Here is a 22,117-nt window from a genome sequence, read left to right on the forward strand (position 1 = left end):
AAAGCATCCCAACAACATGATGCTGCCACCACCATGTTTCACGGCGAGGATGGTGTGTTCAGGGTGACGTGCAGTGTTAGTTTTCTGTCACACATAGCGATTTGCTTCAAGGCAAAAAGTTCCATTTTGGTCTCATCTGACCAGAGCACCTTCTTCAAAATGTTTGCTGTTTCCCCCACATGGCTTCTTGCAAACTGCAAACAGGACTTCTTATGGCTTTCTTTCAACAATGGCTTTCTTGTTGCTACTGTTCCATAAAGGCCAGATTTGTGGAGTGCACAACTAATAGTTCTCCTGTGGACAGATTCTCCCACCTGAGCTGTGGATCTCCACAGCTCCTCCAGAGTTACCATGGGCCTCATGGCTGCTTCTCTAATTAATGCTCTCCTTGCCCGGCCTGTCAGTTTAGGTAGACGGCCATGTCTTGGTAGGTTTGCAGTTTTGCCATACTCTTTCCATTCTTGGATGATGGATTGAACAGAGCTCCGTGAGATGTTCAAAGCTTGGAATATTTTTTTTATAACCTAACCCTGCTTTAACTTCTCCACAACTTTATCCCTGACCCATCTTGTGTGTTCCTTGGCCTTCATGATGCTGTTTGTTCCCTAAGGTTCTCTAACAAACCCCTTCACGGAACAGCTGTATTTATACTGAGATTAAATTACACACAGGTGGACTCTATTTACTAATTAGGAGACTTCTGAAGGCAATTGGTTCCACTAGATTTTAGTAAAGGGTATCAGAGTAAAGGGGGCGGAATACAAATACACGCCACACTTTTCAGATATTTATTTGTAAAAAAAAATTAAAAACAATTTATCATTTTCCTTCTACTTCCCAATTATGTGCCACTTTGTGTTGGTTTATCACATAAAATCCCAATAAAATACATTTACGTTTTTGGTTGTAATATGACAAAATGTGGAAAATTTCAAGGGGTATGAATACTTTTTCAAGGCACCGTATTTCTGAGTCCTTTTGAAGATACTAATTCGCTGGTTATCTTGCTCCAAAGATTTCACTGATCTAGAACAAGTAGAAGAAAATGAGTTCTGATCTCAACTGCACATTTGCTCAGTGATCAGTGGTGTGGGGGGTGCGAACCACACCTGGGCGACACCCGCCAGAGGGGTGACAACATCACAGGGGTGCACTGACCATTTGGACGCTTGAGCACTGCCCAAGGGCCCATGGCCAGTAGGGGTTCCCAGAAGTGGCTCCTGGCAGAGAGAAGACCACCCCTCGATGCCTAGCAGGGGCACACTGGCTGCTGCTGTTAAGACTGTGTTCTGAATTGGGCACCCCCCTCCCACCTTTCTGGATGAATGGAAGAGGAGGGAGGTTGAATCTGCTCCACCCCCTGCCTATATCCCTCTGTGTCCACCCACATTGCAACCCTGGGCATGCAGCCAGTGCTGCTGTGCCTGTAAAGGGGATTGTGTGTGCAGGGAATTTGAAACCAGTAGCAAGGCTACATTGAGAACCCGGAGAGCAGCCTTGTAAATGAGAACTTGATGTGTGGGCTGTGTACGCTACAGAGTTTGGGACCACCTTCTGCCTGCATGGCATGGTACACAAGTGAGTCCTTAACGCAGTGTTGGAGGGGAGCGCATAACAAAAACTTCATATCTCTGTACCTGCATTAGAAAAGGGGGTATTGCATTGCAAGCATAACATTGCTGGGGATATCTAGGGTATATAAAGATAAAGAAAATATAACAAGAATACTTAACTAAAGTTGCTTGTTTCCACGGAGTCCCCCATAAGGCATAGACAGGTAATCAAGCCAGATTCTTGCATGTTACATGATGCTGCTTTGGAGATGGGACTAAACTCTTGGAGCTTGGGCAGTGGTATTCAGACTTGTGTATAAAGAATATACCACCCCCAAGCCAACTCCCTTTGCAATATGACCCCGAAAGGACTTGACCAGTTAACAATAACATTCCTTTGGTATATGGTAAAGCTAAGCTTATGACCTTATATGGCTCCTTGGCCAGGATTTGGAGGCGTAGAATGCATTAGTGAGCCACTTTATTAATTAGGAAATATGTAATATGCAATTTCCCCAACAAGAGGTCACATTGTTGGGGGTGTTGGGAAGGGGGGAATAATGGGTAGAGGGGTCACATTGCAGTTGTATCGGGGGAGGGGTAAAGGGTAGAGGGGTCTCAATGTAGGGGTATCAGGGTAGGTAATGGGTAGAGGGGTCCCTCTGCACATAGTTTTTTAAAAGTTTAAACTTTGAGTTCTATTATTTTCATATGATATTGTTATTCAAATTTGCTAGCTGCTTGATAGTTGTTAACGGTACTGCAGTGTTATATGCAAACAAATTATTGGGGGGGTTGTGACACCATGTTTTACCACACCCGGTTTTACCACATGTTTCAGTTTACCAGTCCTTATACTGTATATGGTGGCTGCATTAGTTTTCTTTGTATGGGGCTTTAATTTCCTTTATTTTCACCTGGTAATGATGCCAGTAACATACTTACTGTAATAGGGTGACAATGCTCAATCACTGTACTGTACCTATGGAGGAACAGTGTTGTCACTCTGGGATGCCCTACAGATTAGGACAGTGGTGGTCAGTGCTCCATGGGCTGGGGGGCGCCAGACAGACCACACCATACCCCCCCGACCACACCAGCTCCAGCCCACACACCATACCCCCCCGGTCACCGGCTCACTCATCCTGAACTGACAGGCGGCGGCGGCTTCCCCCTCAGTCTCCTCCATGGGTCGGGCTTTCCCTGCGTCTCCTCCCTCCTCCTCCTCCTTCGCCAATAGCATGGCTTCTCCTTTTGGCCAATCAGTAAACGGTGCTCAGGACCCACTTCCTGATTGGCCAGGAGGAGAATCCATGTGACAATAGTGAATATTCATTCGCTATTGTCACACAACTGGGTGGGCTCAGGGCGCAGAGTAATGGCGGCGATCTGCGATTTTTTGCGGGACTGCGACATTGCGGCGGACAGATCGGACCCCTTACTGACATTTTTGACACTTTTGGGGGGACCAGTGACATTACTACAGTAATCAGTGCTAACAATATGCACTGTTACTGTAATAATGAAACTGGCAGGGAAGGGGTTAACATTGTGGGTGATCAAGGGGTTAAATGTATGCCTAATGCTTACTGACGTGTGTGTGTGTGGGGAGGGGGGTTCTGTGACAGACACAGATATCGCAGTTTCAGCTATGCTGAATCTGCTGATCTCTCCCTGCCTGTCACAGAGAAGATCCGCCTGCTTTGTTTACATAAGCAGGCGGGTCTTCTCACAGTTTACCGGATGATCTGGGGGGAGAAAGGCGGCAATCGCCACTTCTCCTCCCACGGCCCGACTGCCGCTGTGCCTAAACACAGCGGGAGCGCGCCGCCGCCGAAACCACTTCCCCTCCAGTCACATAGTACTACGTGACTGGACCCAGGGGAGCCGCACTGCCACAGTAATATTACTTTTTTATTTCGGGAAAGTGCATGTACCAGGGTGATGCCTGCATCTAGAGGCATCACCCCGGTATTGGTGTCCATAGCCGACGGTCGGCTGTCTTGTAATGACAACCGATGCGGCTGAAAAGCCGCTCGGCTGTCATTCCAAGGATGGGACGTCCCCTCCCTCCCTCCGCCTTCCACAGCTTGCCCGGGTCTCCCATCCCACTGGGAGACCCAGACATCCTATTTTCACCGTCGCCGTCTGACCTGGGTCTCCTTTTCTTTGAATTTGGCGGCGCCACATACCCGGAAGTGATGTCATGACATGACATCACTTCCGGGTACTGGTGGCGCCGAATTAAAAAAAAACTTACAGCATTCAAAACAGCCAAACTTGTAGTTTTGAATGCTTTTAAGTGCACAGGAGGGATTTGGGGTCTTTTAGACCCTCAGATCCCTCCGCCACAGTACCTGTAGACATATATATATTTTTTAATATCCGAAAATATCGGTCAATATCAGCCGATACTGATAGATATCTGATGACCAAAATATCGGTATCGGCAGTAAAAAAACGATATCGGTCGATCACTAATTTTGATGATAAACTCCTTGAGGGCAGGGACTGATGTGAATAATAATAATTAAATTCAATAATTTCCCTTTGGGATTAATAAAGTATTAAGATTATAATTCTTTTTCTGAATGTACAATATATATCAAGCACTGTGTAAATTGTCGGTGCTATATAACTACATGTAATGAATAAATACACTTTAGACCTTCAGGTAGAAGTAGAAGAGGATCTGTGGGGACCTCATTTTTCTATATTTGTTTTGGCATGTTTTAATTTCCAACATTCCTTCTTAGGTGCAATGGGTGGTGGATATAGCTCGACGTGTTCAAAGTTCCTGATATCTGTCCTGACTGGAACAATTCTTTTGCTGTTGGTCCTTTGCGCTCATATTATGTGGACTTGCAACTATCAAGGTAAAGTAGTAGTCTAAGTTCATAGATCAAAACACTGAGGCTGATTTACTAAAGGAGTAGAACCTGTTTACTCTCATTGTGGATTTTCACTTATCCCAATAAACATAGTGAAGTTGTGTTGACTTAAGCCCAGGCTCACACTGCCGCGGCTTCAAAGTTGCATAATTTGTGTGTGACTTTGAAGCCAGACCCCAGCGGAATTGCAGCCAAACTGACAAAAAACCATTGCCAGCAATATAAAAATTTCAAAAAGACAGCGTGGGGTCCCCCCCAAAATCCATACCAGACCCTTACCTGAGTGTGCAGAGTGGCAGGCCAGAAAGGGATGGGGAGTGAGCGAGTGTCCCCCATGCTGAACAATACCAGGGCACATGCCCTCAACATGCGGAGGGTGCTTTGGGGCTCTGCCCCCCCACCCCCACAACTACCCCTACCCCAAAGCACCTTTTCCCTGGGCCATGGATTTGGGGGGTCTGAGGCAAGGAGGCTTATCAGAATCTGGAAGCCCCCCTCAACAAGGGGGCCCCCAGATCCCCTCTCCCTATGAATGAGTATGGGGTACATTGTACCCCTGCTAATTCACCAAAAAAAGTGTCAAACATAAATAAAAACAGTACATCAGTTTTTGACAATTCCTTTATTAAAAAATAAAAAAACAATGTCCCCAGATGTAAATCCATCACCAATTGCGATGCCTGCCATACCCAGAAAAAGAAAAAAAAAACGCTCCTCCCATGACGAAGGCTTCCTGCCGACCGCCTGCTCTTCTGTCTGACAGTTCCTAAATAGGTAAGAACGGGGCTACCTGGTGATGTCACCTGCCCCCGCCCCTTGTGATATCACCCACCCAGCATGCACTGGTCGGTAACATCACAAGGGGGTGGGCCCACCAGATGACATCACCAGGTGGCCCCCGTCCCTTACCGATTTAAGAACTGTCAGATGGAGGAGCAAGCGGTTGGCGGGAAGCCTTCGTCCTCAGAGGAGCGTTTTTTGGGCTTTTTTTCTAGTCCAGCTGTGTACTGTTTTTATTTATTTTTGAAACTTTTTTTGGTGAATGAGCCCATACTCATTCACATACGGGGGACCTGGAGAGGCCCCCCTTGTTATAGGGGACTTTGAGATTTTGATAAGCATGCCCACCTGCAGACCCCCACAACTACTAACCAGGGTTGTGGGAAGGAGGCCCTTTTCCTCCATCAACATTGGGACAAGGTGCTTTGAGGCAGGGGGCGGGACCCCCCTTCCAAAAAGCACCCCCCCCTTTTTGCCCCCTTTCCTGGCCCATGCTCGGATAGGGGTCTGGTATAGATTTTGGGTGGGGCCCATTTTGGCAAGGGATTCCCCTTAAAATCCATACCAGACCCAAAGGCCTTGGTATGGATTGGGGGGGACCCCATGCTGTTTTTGTTTTCTTTATTTTTTCTGTTACCAAATTCAGCAGTTGTTTTATTTTATTCAGCTGTCAGCAGAGAAGCCCACTGACAGCTGACGACGCATCCGTTGTTAAGGATATGGCGGCTGGCTTCCCACCCCTGCTTCTTAACAACTTACTGACTGTTCGCTTAGTGGGAAAATATCATGCTGAGCGCACAGAGAATTTGGGCGTTCGCTGAACACCCACACAGGCGATGTTTGGGCTTGCCCATCCCTAATTGTTACTAGAGTGCAAATCAATCCTGTCTCCTGTAATGCTGGGAGTGTTTCCAGTTTTCATGTCCTAGCAACAAGGTAAGATTTGGGGATTCTGAACTGTGAGTTTTTCAGCCAAGCTTTGGGGTTGCCCCAAACACCTTAAACTCATGAAAAAAAAATGAATGAACATTTTACAAAGTTACAGTTTTTACTGGCCCCTTGACTGCATAGGCTAATTATCCGAAAACAGGCCAACTTTGTCTTTAACCTCCCTGGCGGTATGATTCTTTTGGATTTTAGGTGCTGAAAGCGGTACCATTATTTTAGGTGCTGAAAGCATGTAATTCTTGTGAATGAGCAGCCCAAACCAACTGTATACATTTATTATACATATTATATATATATATATATATATATATATATGTATACATATATTATGTATACATATATTATGTATACATATATTATATATATATATATATATATATATATATATATATATATATATATATATATATATATATATATATATATATATATATATATACATAATGTATACAGTTGGTTTGGGCTGCTCATTCACAAGAATTACATGTATATATATATATATATATACGTGTGTATATATATATATATATATATAATGTATATGTGTATATATATACGTATATATATATATATAAAACTGCAGGAAAGGGCACTGGGGGGTAATGTAATGTGATTTTATTTTATTTTGAACGGTATCAGTGTGTTTGGTGCATTTTACATTCGAATTTGCCGCCGGTTCCACCCCCCGGCGGACGTCACGTCGCCGGAGACGGAAGCCGGGGCTCGCAGACGATCGGGAGAGAGCTCCGCCGCCGCACACCGCTCGCAGTCTTCGCTGGATCCCGGAGAAAAGGTAAGTAAAACCTCCTCCAGCATCCAGCGATCTTCTTAGCGCTACCCCGAGTGTGACTCGGGGTTACCGCTTTTGGCACTAAAATCTTACCCCGAGTCACACTCGGGAATACCACTAGGAAGGTTAAAGACACAATTGTGACAGGAGTCACTTTGGGTGGGGGGCTTGTGGAACCCAGATTACTTTAGAGAGGTTGGGAAACTCCTTGTCCAGCTTCCCTGGCCCCTCTTATGTGTAAGTCACCCTGTGTCTATTAGGGGCACAGGGTGACCAAGAACCCCAGTCAGGTCTCATTAATCAGACTCGCTGTACAACCACACCACAGTTCATGTTACCGTGGTTATCCTGGGTTCTATATGTGTGGTTTGCGTTGAAAGAATGAAGGTCCTCATTCACTTGGGACAATAATATTTCTGAACAATATCCCTCAAGAAATATATCAAGATAAAAATTAGACTTTTCAGATTGCTTGAATATTGTTGGAGTCTCTCATAGACCCTTGCTAGATAGTGAAGTGGGGTGAGGTTTGTTATTGGTAAGTGCCTGCATCCCATTGTTCTATTGTTTCTGTCTGCCTTAAGATCAACCTATTATGGGATGTATATGTGTATGTGGATTGGCTGCTAAGGGGGGGAAGGGGTTGTCCCACAGTGTATATCTCTTTGTGCCTGTGTTTGAATAAACAGTTCTTATTCGAGAAGGTTCCAAAATGTATACAAGCTAAGTTGTCAGCTAGCTTTGTATGGGGGGGGGGGGGGGGGTGGCTGTAAAATCTGATATCTATGTTCATGACTGGGAGGAAGCCGTATACTGACGGAAGTTTACAAGTACAGTGTGGCTTGTGGTTCCGTTACAACAATTATTTTTTGGGGACTCCATCAGTGAGATTTCCTGCTTTAGTTCTTGGACATTGCTATGGCAGTGCTGAAGGTTTGGCAACTCAGATGCAGAGTGCCTAAAACATACTAAAACAGTCATGGGAAATATCACTTTTGGGTAGATTGACAGTTGTAAGTGTGATTTCATATTCACACTTACAACAGCAGCATGGTGGCTAAGTGGTTAGCACTTCTGCCTAGCAGCACTAGGGTTGTGGGTTCAAATCCCAGCCACAAAACTAACTGTCTAGAGTTCCCATGTTCTCACTGAGCCTGTGTGGGTTTCCTCTCCCATTTAAAAGACATGCTGGTAGGTAAATTGACCCTTAGATTGCTTCTTGAGAGTAGGGACTGATGTGTATGTACAATATATATGTAAATTGACAGTGCTATATAAGAATCTGTAATAAATGCAAAATAATGTAACAAAACATTCCATTATAAAAAAAAAATAAGTTGTATGTAATTAATGTTGGGGCCAACAAGCAGATGTCTAATAGAAATAATTATGATAAGTTTATTGATGTTGCTCTTTTCCAGGAAAAGAAACGTATATATCAAGGAACAATGACACCAATAATGAGGTAAAAAAAAAAATGCATTATGCTATTTAATTCATGTTTTCTAATGTACCATTTACCCCACTATCAGTTGTGGTTTTAAAACCATGAGGATATAAAGCAGGGGTGTCAATCGGAATTTTGTAATGGGCCACATCAACATTATGGTTTCCTTTAAAGGGCCGGTTGTATCTGTAAGACTATAATAATGTATCTACTCATAGTAAATAATTGCCTCTGTATTTGATTATTACTGGTTTTAGAAATAAGGTGCAGACTGTTATAGTGCCCTCTCACACTCACCCACTAATTGTTATGAGTATAGCGACCTCCTAGGTAGGTGCTAGTGAGAGAGTATAGTTCTGAGCTCTGTCTGCTTACCAGAGGGGCTGCAAGTAAATCTATATTGTTCTCTGCCTACCAAAGAGCAGGATCTGTTAGTGAGGTCTGCTTATTGTGCTCAAAATGCAACTCATTCTGTCTAGAGAGTGTTTTACACTAGTCCAATAGGGAGGCATGTCGGACAGTGAGAGGCAGTGGCTGCTGGTGCTCCATGGGCCGGGGGGGGGGGGGGGCTGCAGATGGACCACATCATACCCCCCTCCGCAGACCACACCAGCTCCAGCCTGCACACCTAACCCCACCCCCTGGTAGCTCGCTCACTCACCCTGCACAGGCAGCGGTGGCGGCGGCTTCCCCCTCAGTCTCCTCTGTGGGCTTCCCCTGTGTCTCCTCCCTCCTCCTCCTCCTTGGCCAATAGCATGGCTTCTCCTTTCGGCCAATCGGGAAACGGATCTCACGACCCGCTTCCTGATTGGCCAGGAAGAGAATCAGTGTGGCAATAGTGAATATTAATTCGCTATTGTCACACAACTGGGTGGGTTTAGGGCGCAGTGCTCTGTACCCCGAGCCCACCCTTTTTTTGAAGCCTAATAGAGCCTCTGGCTCTAATCACGTGCTTCAAAAAAAAAAATCCCCATTGGAATCCATGCGTCCGGAACCCTGCATGTAGATTAGGGGGCTGGAAGCATGGATGGGGGGGCGGCGCCCCTGCGCCCCCAATGGATGGGCCGCCACTGGGGGGATGGAACCTGACGAATGGGTGCATGGGTTTTTGATACAGTCCTGAGGCAGAGGGAAAGTTGCCTCGGTGCATGTTGAGATACTGTATAAAAGCCAGGAGCACATGTGCTTGAGGTCTTTCGTTGGGGAGCGGAGTCCTCCTCCTCTGTAGAGGTGTCATGCGGCCTCAGGGGGTCATCCTGAGGGCCAGAAGAGTAGCAGTGAGGAGCTGAACCCAGAGGTCCAGGGAAGCTGACTGAGAGGGGAGACACTGGAGGATCTGTCTCTACAGTACAGTGAGTACAGAAACACGTGTCAAGGGGCCTAACCTGAGAGGGGCCACCCCTGCTCATAGGATAGTCAGTGGATGGGTGTCAGCAGGAAGAGGATGCTAGTGAGAGTGTTCTGAAGATAGATTATCGTCCATCAAGTCTTCTTGTTAGAGTGTGAAGAGAACAAGAGACTTAACCCCATCCACCCTAGTGGCAGTGTGGATTAACAGCCCGGCTGCTCCATATTTTCAAGTAGAACTCGGAAGATAGAAGTCCTCAAACAATGTGAATAGTTCAATTGGAGTATCCCACTATTCCCTTCTCTTATCCCAAATTATCAATAAACAACAAAACAAACAGCGCCCCTAGACTGTTCATTCATGTGAAGAGCCACTGGGAACAAGGAGGGATGTAGAGACTTGTTCAAGTAAATGTGTGCTGGCAACCAGGGGAGCCCGTAAGTACAATACTCAGCAGTTCCTGCGGGGGGCAGTGCTACATGAGAATAATACAGTTGAATACCAGTTGAAAAGAAGGGTCGCACATGGCTGGTATCATCCACAAGAAACTTTATAAGAGACTGCTCAGACAGAACATGGTTCTGCCATGGTGTTGTGTCTGAGCAGTGTCCAATAAGTTACTTGTGGATGACTCCAGCGTTGTGCAACCCTCCTTTTCAAATGGCATTCAGTTTTAGTATTCTCATAATTATTATAAGCAGATGTCCAGAGCACTCCACCCCCCTTACATCAAATATCAAGACCCAATCACCAGCAGAAGTCAAGAGTCCTCCACTCTCCCTTACATCACAGTGCACCCTACTTGTGCTGCTGTCAGGAAGAAAGTGGGGTGGCGCTGGAAAGCAGAAAGTACAGTGTCTGGAGGAGGGCCAGAGGAGGGGTGGAGTCAGCTGCCAGAGTCGCAGGCCTTGTGTTTGATGCGTGCGATATAGAAAAACAAGGAACTAAATGGATCGATGTATCGTATGATCTCTTATTACTGCTAAACCCCAGACAAAGAAAACATAAACTGTATGTAAAGTCAAAAAAATGTTTCCACTGCCTGGAGAATATCTCTCCAAAGTAAGGACAGGGGATACTGCAACTGCAACAAAGGTTCCCAATGGAAGATGTCTCCAATGTTTGGAGAATATCTCTCCAAAGTAAGGACAGGGGATACTGCAACTGCAACAAAGGTTCCCAATGGAAGATTTCTCCTTTAATCCTGCTCTAGCAACAATTCAAAATGATGGATTTCCCATTACTGTATCTTCAGTCCTCCTGACAATGGTCATGAGGACAATTAGAGAAGGTGATCTCCCCAGCAGAGATATAGACAGCAATAAAAACTCAAAAGGGTTGCTAAACTTTACAAAGATGTTTAAAGTGTATCTAAAGGAAAGGGTTATTAAAAGTTTGCATCACTTTTGGCTATTTTTATCATGCCATAAAAAGGTGATGATGATTTCAAACTCATGTCCAGAATTACTAAACTGTGAATCGACATATAATGAAGTGAACTCATGTGGACTTCAAAAATTCCAATCATTTGTAAATGAATTTAAAACATTTGATTGGATGTTTGATGTTCTCACATGCTCTCTTTATTACCCTTTAATGCTTTTCAGTTAACTTGGAAGACAGGGTTTTATGTCTACAATAACAAAAAGCCTCTGTAGCCATTACTTCCAGCGTTTGGTTAAACTGGTACTGGACCTCAGCTGACCCAATAATTATCCTAGCTGCACCTTTTTCAATTTAGAGTGAACCTGGGCTAAAAAACGTAAGATTTTTTTTTTTTTTTTTTTTTTATTATTATATTTTTATGAAAGGTTTTTAGAAATTACAAAATAGGTGACAATATCATAATACAACAAGAACAGATACCAAAAGGTATAAACAAGAACAGGAGAGTACATAGAAAATAAAGCCTTCAACGTATAGAAAAAGCTTGCGCATATCATAACACTAAGCAGCTGTTCATGACAAGTACAAGTGTAGTAAATATAGTATTCACAACAGAATATGTAGTGCATGTAAGTCGATTCATGTCAGGTTTTATGCACATAGACAAAAAAACTGAACATTAGGTCCTAAAGTAAGAGGAGAATGTTTGGGGATGGAAGGATCAATAAGCTGAAGGGTTCAAAGGGCCATCTCCATATAGTAATTGGTCCCATAGATCCCAGCAGTAATGAAATTTAGTCAAAGTATTGGAGACATTTGCGGATAAGAACTCCATCCTCCGAATTTCAGCAATGAGAAGCAATGGTTGAGATTTAGAGGGTGGGTTGGTGGATATAGCACAATGGGATAAAAACGTAAGATTTGTTGTCCTTTAGGGATCATCTAGAAATGTTAACTGTGCCAAAGCAGTACCGTGTAAAAACAACCTTTTGTCTTGAATTCCTTCTAAAAAATAGCAGTGTACTTCCTGTGCCTAGGCTGCACCTATAACTTCAGTCTCAGAGCAGTATAGAAAAGTAAGGATCAGCTAAGTTTGGATCTGAACTTGGTCCAAGCTTCACAGGAAGCTGCCACATAATCGCATCTGTTCCAATGTTTGAGATTAGGATCGAAGATTCATAGCCATGTAGAAATACTAGGTCAGTGAGCATCCCAATCTCTTTGTGTACTTGCAGCTGTATGGTGCACAATCTCCTTCCCGCACCCTATTGGGTCAGCAATACAGCTAACCTCTGAGTTCAGAATGAACCCAGGCTTATCCCTGATTGTAGGAAATGGTACTACTAGTCCTATGAGATTTGGAACGAGAATTAGTAATGTCACGTCACCACTGTGCTGTTCACTGCACTCCTTGTTGGATAGAAAGCTGAAATGCAAATATCCTCCTGCTTTTTTATTTATTTTGTGGTTAACGCTTGTACAAGTAGATAGCATTTGCAGTAGACACGACGCGTTTCGTCTAAGTAGACATCATCTGTCATAAGATTATCAGGCATCAGGGGCAGCTCTAATATGAGGAAACAAAGCCCTGCCTTTACCAAAATGCCTGCCTCCACAAAAGAAACGCAGGCATGACTACTAAGACTCTTGCCTGCCCTTTTTGGGTACAGCTTTCAGAGTTCAGGTCTTCATTAAATTCTCTCTATTCAGGCTCTAAATGGGACAGTCCATTCATAGTTACATATAGTTACATAGTAGGTGAGGTTGAATAAAGACAATAGTCCATCTAGTTCAACCTGTGTAGGTGTGTGTGGCCGTAATCATCTCTCATACCCCTGAATGTTCTGATCCTTGAGATGTATGTCTAAGAGTCTTTTGAAAGCCACCATACTTCCCGCAGAAACCACCTTGTGATAGACAATTCCACAATCTTGTAGCCCTAACAGTAAAGAACCCTCCACGTTGCCTGAGGTTAAAACGCTTCTCCTCTAATCGCATTGTATGCCCTCGAGTCCTCATGCAATCCTTTCGACTGAATAGCTTTTTTTTTATGCTGAGATCAACATTAAGATATTTATACATTCATACCGGAGACATTGAGCAACTACTATATATATGATATGGTTTGCATCTTCTCTGTCTTTTCAATGTTGTTTTTATTCACATAGGATGGAATCACCTATGCAGAACTGCGGATACATCACTGGAATCGCAAAAAATATTAACAAGACAAGACCTCATCAGCTTTGCACCTGAATTCGGTGGAACCCCAAGATACATTTTTGTGCACTTTTGCTTCTGCTGCTTACTTTTTTGTGTGATGTTTTATAGGAAATTAAAAATGGGCAATATACAACATTCAGTAAATAATAAATCATAAGATGAGGTAACTAGTATATGTGTTTTATTCTTTAATGCACCGTTTGTAAAATAGCTAATGATTCTTGTTAAATTTTGCGGCCTAACTCCAGATTTAATTTCACTTTAAAGCGGAGTTCCACCCAAAAGTGGAACTTCCGCTCATTTGCTTCCTCCCCCCCCCCTCCGGTGCCACATTTGGCACCTTTCAGGGGGGACGGGGGAACGGGTACCTGTTTTTGACAGGTACCCTTCCCCACTTCCGGGAGACGGCGCTGTCCCTCCGAAGTTTGGCACCCCTTCTTCCCCCGCCGCCGAGCCAATCCGAATGCGCAGAGTGCTTCACGCATGCGCAGTAGGGACCTGCCCATGAAGCCGCAAGGCTTCACTGCCTGGTTCCCATACCGGCAATGGCGGTGGCAGCACCCGACAGCCAATGGAAACATTGGCTGCGGTGCCGACATCGCTGGACTCTAGGACAGGCAAGTGTCCTAATATTTAAAGTCAGCAGCTACAGTATGTGTAGCTGCTGACTTTTTATTTTTGGAGGGGGAGGCTGGAACACTGCTTTAAATAGTTTGTTTAGTCCAGGCTGGCCCAAACAAATTATTTCCTTAGCAAATTACTACACTTGCTGTCAGTGCTGTGTCTATATAGCCATGCTCAACCCCAAGTGCCCCTCCAACTGCCAATATCCCTAGGCAACAGGGAAACCACCCTGGCCTTTCCAGTCACTGCAAGAAATTAGGACAATTCAGTAAAGGTATAGAAAAAGTTCACCTAGTAAAGTAACTGCTTACTAAGCCAATTGAACATTGGCTTCATCAGTAAACACACTCTACTGTCTAGTGCAGGGGTCTCCAAACTTTCTAAACAAAGGGCTAGTTTATTGTCTTTCAGACTTTGGGGGGGGGGACCGTACTGTGACCTGCCAGGGTGGAGATTTTCCTGGCATCAGCCACAGTTAACATCACCACATTTGGTAAAAGGTTGAAGAATAGTGCCCCTATAGTTGGTATCATTGGGAGGAATAATGCCCCATTGTTGATGTCAATAGGAAAAATGGTACCCCATTGTTGATATCAGTTGGCAGAATAGCGTCTCATATCAGTAGGAGTATAGTGCCCCAAGGGCCAGGTAAAGGCAAGCAAAGGGCCGCATCTAGCCAGCGGGCCCCAGTTTGGAGACCAGTGGTCTTGTGCATCCATTCCAAAGAGTACCTGTAGTTATAACTCACTCAAAGAAATTCCTAAACAAATATCATCATGAATTTAAATCTCTTTTAGGCCTCATGTTTGTTCTTTCTTTGCTTGGGTATATATGCTTCTTCAATGCCACTGAAGAATGTCTTGCAGCCCTGGACATCTTCTTATCTGATTGGACCAAAATACCCTACATTCAGGGCATCTGTTGTTTCACTAGGGTGGGAGGTATAGGGCTAAACTATGTAAGCACCCCTAAAATACCTTTTGCCTGTTTTAAGCTCTTCTAAGTACTTGCAGATGTGATGTCATAGCTTGATGAGGGGCCATTCAAATTGAATAACACTGCAACTCAGTAATGTACGTTATGTACATTCCTGCAGGATGAGGCAATAAGTGCATTACCATGACACAATAGTTTTAATGGGCCTTTAATTTTTATAAATAATAAATTGATATATTCACAAAAAACCTTTGTTAACATAAACTGTCTGCACAATGGTGAGATATGAAAATGAAAGGTCTATGTGGGCAGTTAGGAACAAACAATGTTTTGCACGTCTACAATTTCACACATTCTAGCCAACAAATACTTGTTGCTGCAGAATGTGTAACCCAATGTAATACATAATTGGTTACCTTTGTGAACTACTACTGCTTTTTTTTTTTTATTACCCACTGTGTTGGTATTTTCCCAGGGGACGTAGGGGAACTGGACGCCCTAAACACTCCACTGATGGTTAAGCTTTCCTTTTTCACAGTTCCTGATAAAGTGAGTTAATAGACTCAAGAAACACATCAAATCCATCAGCGCTCCATCACCACAATCACCATGGAAGAATAAAATATTTCTTTGAAATACTGTATACTGTAGAATGACCTGAACAAAATAACAGAGTGGGCAACGACATGGCAAATGAGGTTTAATGTGGAGAAGTGTAAGGTTTTGCACTTTAGGACTAAAAACATAAAAGCACTATACACTTTTGGGGGAGAACCTTTGGGGGAATCAAAAATGGAGAAATATCTGGGAGTCTTAGTAGAGGATAGACTAGGCAATAGCATGCAATGTCAAGCGGCAACTGCTAAAGCAGGCAGAATATTGGCATGCATAAAGAAAGGGATGTATTCCAGAGATAAAACTATAATCCTACCACTTTATAAAACTCTGGTCCGACCGCATCTGGAATATTATGTCCAGTTCTGGTCGCCAGTCCTCAGGAGGGATGTGTGGGAGCTGGAGAGAGTCCAGAGAAGGGCACCTAAACTAATTAGGGGATTGGAGGACCTTAATTATGAAGAGCGTCTGCAATCGCTTGATTTATTCTCTCTGGAGCAGAGACGCCTGAGAGGGGACATGATAGCAATTTATAAATACCTCAATGGTGATCTCAGCATAGAAAAAAAGCTATTCAGTCAAAAGGAATGCATGAGGACTCGAGGGCATACAATGTGATTAGAGGAGAAGCGTTTTAACCTCAGGCAACGTGGGGGGTTCTTTACTGTTATGGCTACACGATTGTGGAATTCTCTACCACAAGAGATGGTTTCTGCGGGGAGTATGGTGGCTTTCAAAAGACTCTAGGATGTATATCTCAAGGATCAGAACATTCAGGGTATGAGAGATGATTACGGCCACACACACCTACACAGGTTTAACTGGATGGACTATTGTCTTGATTCAACCTCAACAACTATCTAACTATGTAACTATGTATGTACATTTCTGATGGATTAGGCAACTAGGTAATGTGTGAAAAAATGCTTTGTGAGATTTTGAATTTTGAGGTCTGTGGATGTACCAAGGCTCTTACAGATCTCGCAGGGATTTTTTTTTTCTTTTTTTAATGAAAGTTTTTAAATTTATGATTACTCTAATAAAATCAAAGATTTGAACAGGATACCAAGTCTATGTGCAATACGTCTCTGTAGCACCTGAAAATTCCCAGAATGCCTTCAAGCCACGTGGTGTATTGAGCACTCTCAACATGCTCAGAATCTTGGGAGATTACCAAAAGGGAACCTAAACTTTAAAAATACAGAAAGGAGAAATACCACCCCCCTTCATCAGGGCTCAACACAAGGTAAAAAAAACGGATAGACCCAGAAAAACCAGTGACTTCACAGATTTATATACAGAACCAATATTAAAGAGGAACTACAGTCTGCTAACATAATTTCTAATAAAAACATATTTGCCATTCTGAAGCTTCCCTCCAACCACTTTGCATATTATTTTATATATACTGTGATTCTGTACTTGCCAAATATGCTGCAGAAATCTCCCTCCACTAAGTCTGGCTGCAGCCATGTTAACTGTGGGCAGCTGAAGCTGCTGCCTGTTCACTTCCTCTATTTACACAGACACACACACCCACACATATATATGTAGACAGACACACTCACACCACTATGTGCCTGCACATTTCTCCTCTCTTGATGAATTCCCATGGATCTCTGCAGTCTTCTGTTATCTCCGCCCTCATCCAACCCCCTCCAGTTCTGCAGCTCTCCTTGGTTCCCCTGTGATTTATCCCTCCTCAACTCTCCTGCCCCCTCCCCCCTTTGCTGGCAATCTCTTACGTGAGTGAGACAGAGAGAGAGCTGCGCATGATGAAATTAGCCTAGGCTAATTAGCAAAGAAGAAAGAGGAAGTGGGCTGTATAAGGTATTTACTGGCAAAAAAAGAAAAGGTTTTACTATTCAAAGTTAAAACAACAAGGGCAAAGGATTTAATACATGGAAACATGAAAAATGACCGAAGAGCCGCTTTAAAGGCTAAGCTCACCATTGTTTTCTAAACTCCAGCTCACCTATGTAACAATATACCATTAATGTACCTTTGTTGCAAAAAAATGCAAGATTTTTTTTTAATTTTAAGAACAAGGCCTTACCTGAGCCATTGCTGTATTTGCTAGAAAGCTTCATCATTTGTTGGTATGTAGACATCAGGCAGAGAAGCCATAAGACATAGGAAGGAATTCATCAGCTGACCTCATTAGCACAAACCTATGGCTGCCTCCCCCCCCTTCTAGCAGATCACTAGACAGAAGAAAAAGTGAGCAGACATTGGAGAGGAATTGTGTGTGAACAAGAGAGAGAATCATTGTGGATCCATAAAACAAAAGTACTTACCCCTGGAGGGCTTAACATAGAATTTGACTTGAACTGTTTTATTAGCAATTCGTAGACCTGTCTGGAGTAACTAGTATTTGTTCCTATAAAAAAAAAAAAAAAAAAAAACTTTTTTTTTTTTAATATGCCAGTAGTGGTATAATATTTTGTGTATATACACAGTTTAGTAGTAGAAGGATCCAATGATGGGGTTACATTTAGTAAAGGGTGATCTAGATTTATTTTATTCTATTTTTTTTTTTTTATAATTTTTTTTTTTTATATCTTTTATGCTTCATTTAGAAGCTATGTGGGTTTTACATAGAGTTCATTGGGCTATGTGCTATTATATACAACCACTAGATGGGGCTGGTACACACATTATATATAAAAAAAATATATATATATATATACCGTATATATACATATATAGCATTTGATAGAGGCATGTGTATAGATAGCTCACATATTGATACAAACAATGCATTTTAGATACAGTATTAGCAGTAAAGTTATCAGCTTTTAGGATAATGAGTATAAGTATATAATCTGCCTGGATAGCTTGTATCAAGTCTAATAAGATCTGTGAGGCTCCAGTATCATGGTGATGGCCGTTTGGCAGTTACCATGGGAAGTGGGCATCATAAAAACAGGAAACGTGATGCAGTCCACTAGCCTGAACCTTTGAGAAAGGCCATTGGGCGCTACATGTGAGGTGGGTGGTGACGTCATCGCGCTGGGACTAGGTGGAGCTGTGTATGCAGAGGATTGTTTTTTGAAATGCTTGTTTTTTACTACTGAAATGTGAGTGGATTTTTATATGGAAATAAATACTTTTTATTAGCGATTTGCACTATGGTTCTTCCCCTTGCCTCCTTTATGATTGACACCAAAACTGGGAGCTGCTGATTTGGATTTGGAGTGTACAGCCAGTGGGAGCGGTGCCACTTATAACACTGCAAAGCGCATTTAATTAGTGAGGTCCATTCAAGCAGGTAAGAAGACACCCATAGGTGGGGTGAAGGGCACTGTGGTGATCAGAGACAATTACTGAAGAGTTTCCGGTGTATGGGACTGCACCCCTTTTTTGCACGGACATTGAATCATTTATTGATGGATTGTATATATATTTAAAAAAAAAAAGATGGACTCACGTTATTAATTAATTTATTATACATAGATGATTTTTACACTGTTTTCAAATATTTATTTATTCCCTATAATGAATGCACTTTATTGAAGGAGAGCGTTGCACTTTTTTGTGACTATATGTGGTTGGATGCATTGTGGTGCTAGTTGCTTCCTATAGTATATAGAGTTGAGTATTAGGTGGTTAATACACAGGGATAGCACAGAAATATTTTTCACATTTATATATAATGTTATAATAAAATAATGTGCTATAAAGCATCTGCTGGAGCAAGCTGGGTAGCTAAATAATGTAAAAAGAACAGTGAACAGCTTGAATATATGAATCCATGCTGACACCAGCGCTTGCTTGAATGGTGAAAATAGTAATAAAAGTGAATAATATTATACCAATCTTCTTAATAAAAATAATATTTTCTTCAAGTATCACATAAATACAATTGAAATACAATAAGGGTAATTCCATAAACTTCAATAAACCCAAAAAATAAAGTGACATGTGCCAAATGTTGATAAACACACCTCATAGTAAAATGTGCATAAGTGTCCAGTGAAAAGAAATCCAAATAAGTGTAAGATAGTATTTTCTGTATATTCCAAGATTAAAAGATTTGTGATTTTTTAGCAGTAAGATGAAATTCTTCCCAATCTTAAAGCGGAGTTCCGGGCACAAAATCGGTATTTTTTTTTTGTGCCCCTCCGCTAGCTACACATAACCTGAAAAGGAATTGGATAGTTATTTTTTTTTTTTTTGTACACTCACCTTGTAATCGAAGATCGTAAATACTCACCTCAGGGTACTTCCTCCTCCAGCGCCGCGGCTCACCCCGTCACTTCCTGCCTCGCGATGATTCCTGGGAGCTGAACGTCATCGCTCCCAGGAATCAGGAACCAGGAATGCGACGGCACCGGCCCCGCACGTCACTTCCGGGCGACGCCGCATTCCCCTGCTAAACAGCTTCTGGGCATGCCCAGAAGCTGTTTAGGAATGCGGCGCCGCACCGGAAGTGACGAGAGGGCCCGGTGCGGCGCATTCTGGGAGAAGAAGATGCGGAAGAAGACACCGAAGAGGACCGCGCCGGCTTCAGCTGCCCACAAGAGAGATGGAAACGCTGTGGAAGAAATTTTCAAAGTAAGTATTTCTTCTTGCAGGTAAGTGCGAACCGGGACAGATCAGAGGCTAGCCATTGTGGAATGTGCTAGCCCTGACTGTCCCGGGGGTATGTTCAGCAAAAAATGAGATCTGTGCCCGGAACTCCGCTTTAAGCATCAACACCAAGAGGAAAAACAGCACCCCTGTGAACAGAAGGCAAGCAAAATTCCCACTCAACAGATGCTGTGGATCCTCCTTTCCATACGGCAATAGCATCAATAAGGCTTTGTTGGGTTCCTTTGCCCCAGGTGAATGCTCCACATCAATCCTGCGATCCCCCTTACTGCCGGCTCAGATGTTCCAGATAGGGTGGTTCATAGAAAGGCAAAAAAGGAACGGAGAATGGACTCCATATGGAGTAAAAACGTATGACCTTTAATTGAAAGTCCAGAACACGGGCTATACTTAGGGCAAACACATATAATCTAAAAACACTGGTGGAAAAAAATTGTCTCCGGTGCAGCTTCTCGCACTCGTGTATTGGACCCATGCAAAGGGGCAGCGCGTCAGACTTCCGACTTGCCTTCCACCTACAACTTATGACGTCCCTGCCTAGGCCAAGGTACAGAACTGCCCGTGAGACAGGGCTCCACATTCTAGCTTGACGCGTTTTGTCATTGGTTTGACGTCTCCTTACTCACCACTAACAAACAAAGAAACAAACAAAGACAAATACCCAGTATTTCTAATTTTGGGGGAGCATGTATATTACTCCCCTCCCTGCCATGTGATACCACTGGTGCTTGGTGATTAGCGTCTCAGGCACCCAGCATTGCCACATATGGAAGGTGGGAATAGTGGAAATTTATGGCCCAAATAAGGTCGGTCAAGTAGGCCCTGCTGCTTATCCCAAAAAAGGGAACTTACAAGCCCATTTTTATTGTAAAACTTTTTAATGCCCATCTCCAGCTTTAAGTTTTTGTTTTAATTCTATTTTATCAACCCACTGCACTGTATTCAAAAAGCTCCATGTCCTCCTGCACTGCTGTTTACTGGACATTTTCCAAGTTAGATGTTGTCCAGTATTATTAAACACACTTTCTGCTAGCCTGGAGTGTCATGGCCCTGTGGTACAGTACAGTGCAGAGAAGAATAGTGCAGGCGTGAGCTTGTTTAAATAATATTAAAACCCCAAAATAAAAATGTAATATATAGCAGCCCATAGATGTGGTGGCTGCATTATTTTTCTTTTTTTCCCAAGCTCAGAATATTTTTCAACAAATGCAGAATATACAGTATATGTTGATCTTGCAGCATTCCCATCACTTTGTGTAAGCTGCACCAAAGAATACCTTCCACACTAGCTATCTTCTATAAGCTATAAAATTGCCCAGCCTCCAAAGTAGGGATTGACCGATTATCGGCAAAGCCGATATATTGAGGGCCTATATGCACTTTTCCCCATATATCGGAATCAGCCACCAAGGTGACCGATATTGCCGATATTTCGGAAAGTGCTTGTACCGGAGTGATAGCTGCAGCTAGAGGCATCACCTCGGTACTGGCATCCATAGCCAACGGTCAGCTGTCTTGTAATGACAACCGATGCGGCTGAGAAGCTGCTCAGCTGTCATTACAAGGAGCTGGAGGGGACGTCCCCCCCCTCCAACTGCCTTCCGTGGCTCGCCCGGTGGGATGGGAGACCCGGAGCAACCAACCTGCACGGCCGCCAAAGACCTGATCAAAGCCGCATTTTTGATCGGGTCTCCATGTAAAAACCCAGAAGTGATGTTATGACATCAATTCCGGGTACTGTCTGGCGCCAGATTTTAAAAAATTACAGCATTTAAAACAGCCAAACTTGGTGTTTCGAATGCTTTTAAGTGCAGAGGAGGGGTTTGGGGTCTTTTAGACCCCCAGATCCCTCCACAAGAGTACCTGTCAAGTGATTAAAAAAAAAAAGATTTTTTAAATGTACGAAAATATCGGCCCATATCGGTGGATATCGCTTAGCTATGATCAAAATATCGGTATCGACAATGAAAAACCGATATCGGT

The 22,117-nt window shown here is 43.2% G+C and overlaps 1 protein-coding gene across 1 annotated transcript in view; it reads left to right on the forward strand.

Annotated features, from left to right (window-relative positions):
* The window catches only part of LOC309569326 (uncharacterized protein), a 37,691-nt gene extending 24,213 nt beyond the window's left edge, over positions 1–13,478 (forward strand). The window contains exons 4-6 of the mRNA XM_082275120.1: positions 4,310–4,429; positions 8,384–8,427; positions 13,312–13,478. Coding sequence (XP_082131246.1) covers positions 4,310–4,429; positions 8,384–8,427; positions 13,312–13,368 — 221 coding nt within the window. The 3' untranslated portion in view covers positions 13,369–13,478. The remainder of the gene's footprint in view (positions 1–4,309; positions 4,430–8,383; positions 8,428–13,311) is intronic.
* Positions 13,479–22,117: the final 8,639 nt, after the last annotated feature.

Source organism: Pelophylax lessonae (assembly GCF_965119305.1).
Source record: "Pelophylax lessonae genome assembly, chromosome: 13".
In the NCBI taxonomy this organism is placed as follows: domain Eukaryota; kingdom Metazoa; phylum Chordata; class Amphibia; order Anura; family Ranidae; genus Pelophylax; species Pelophylax lessonae.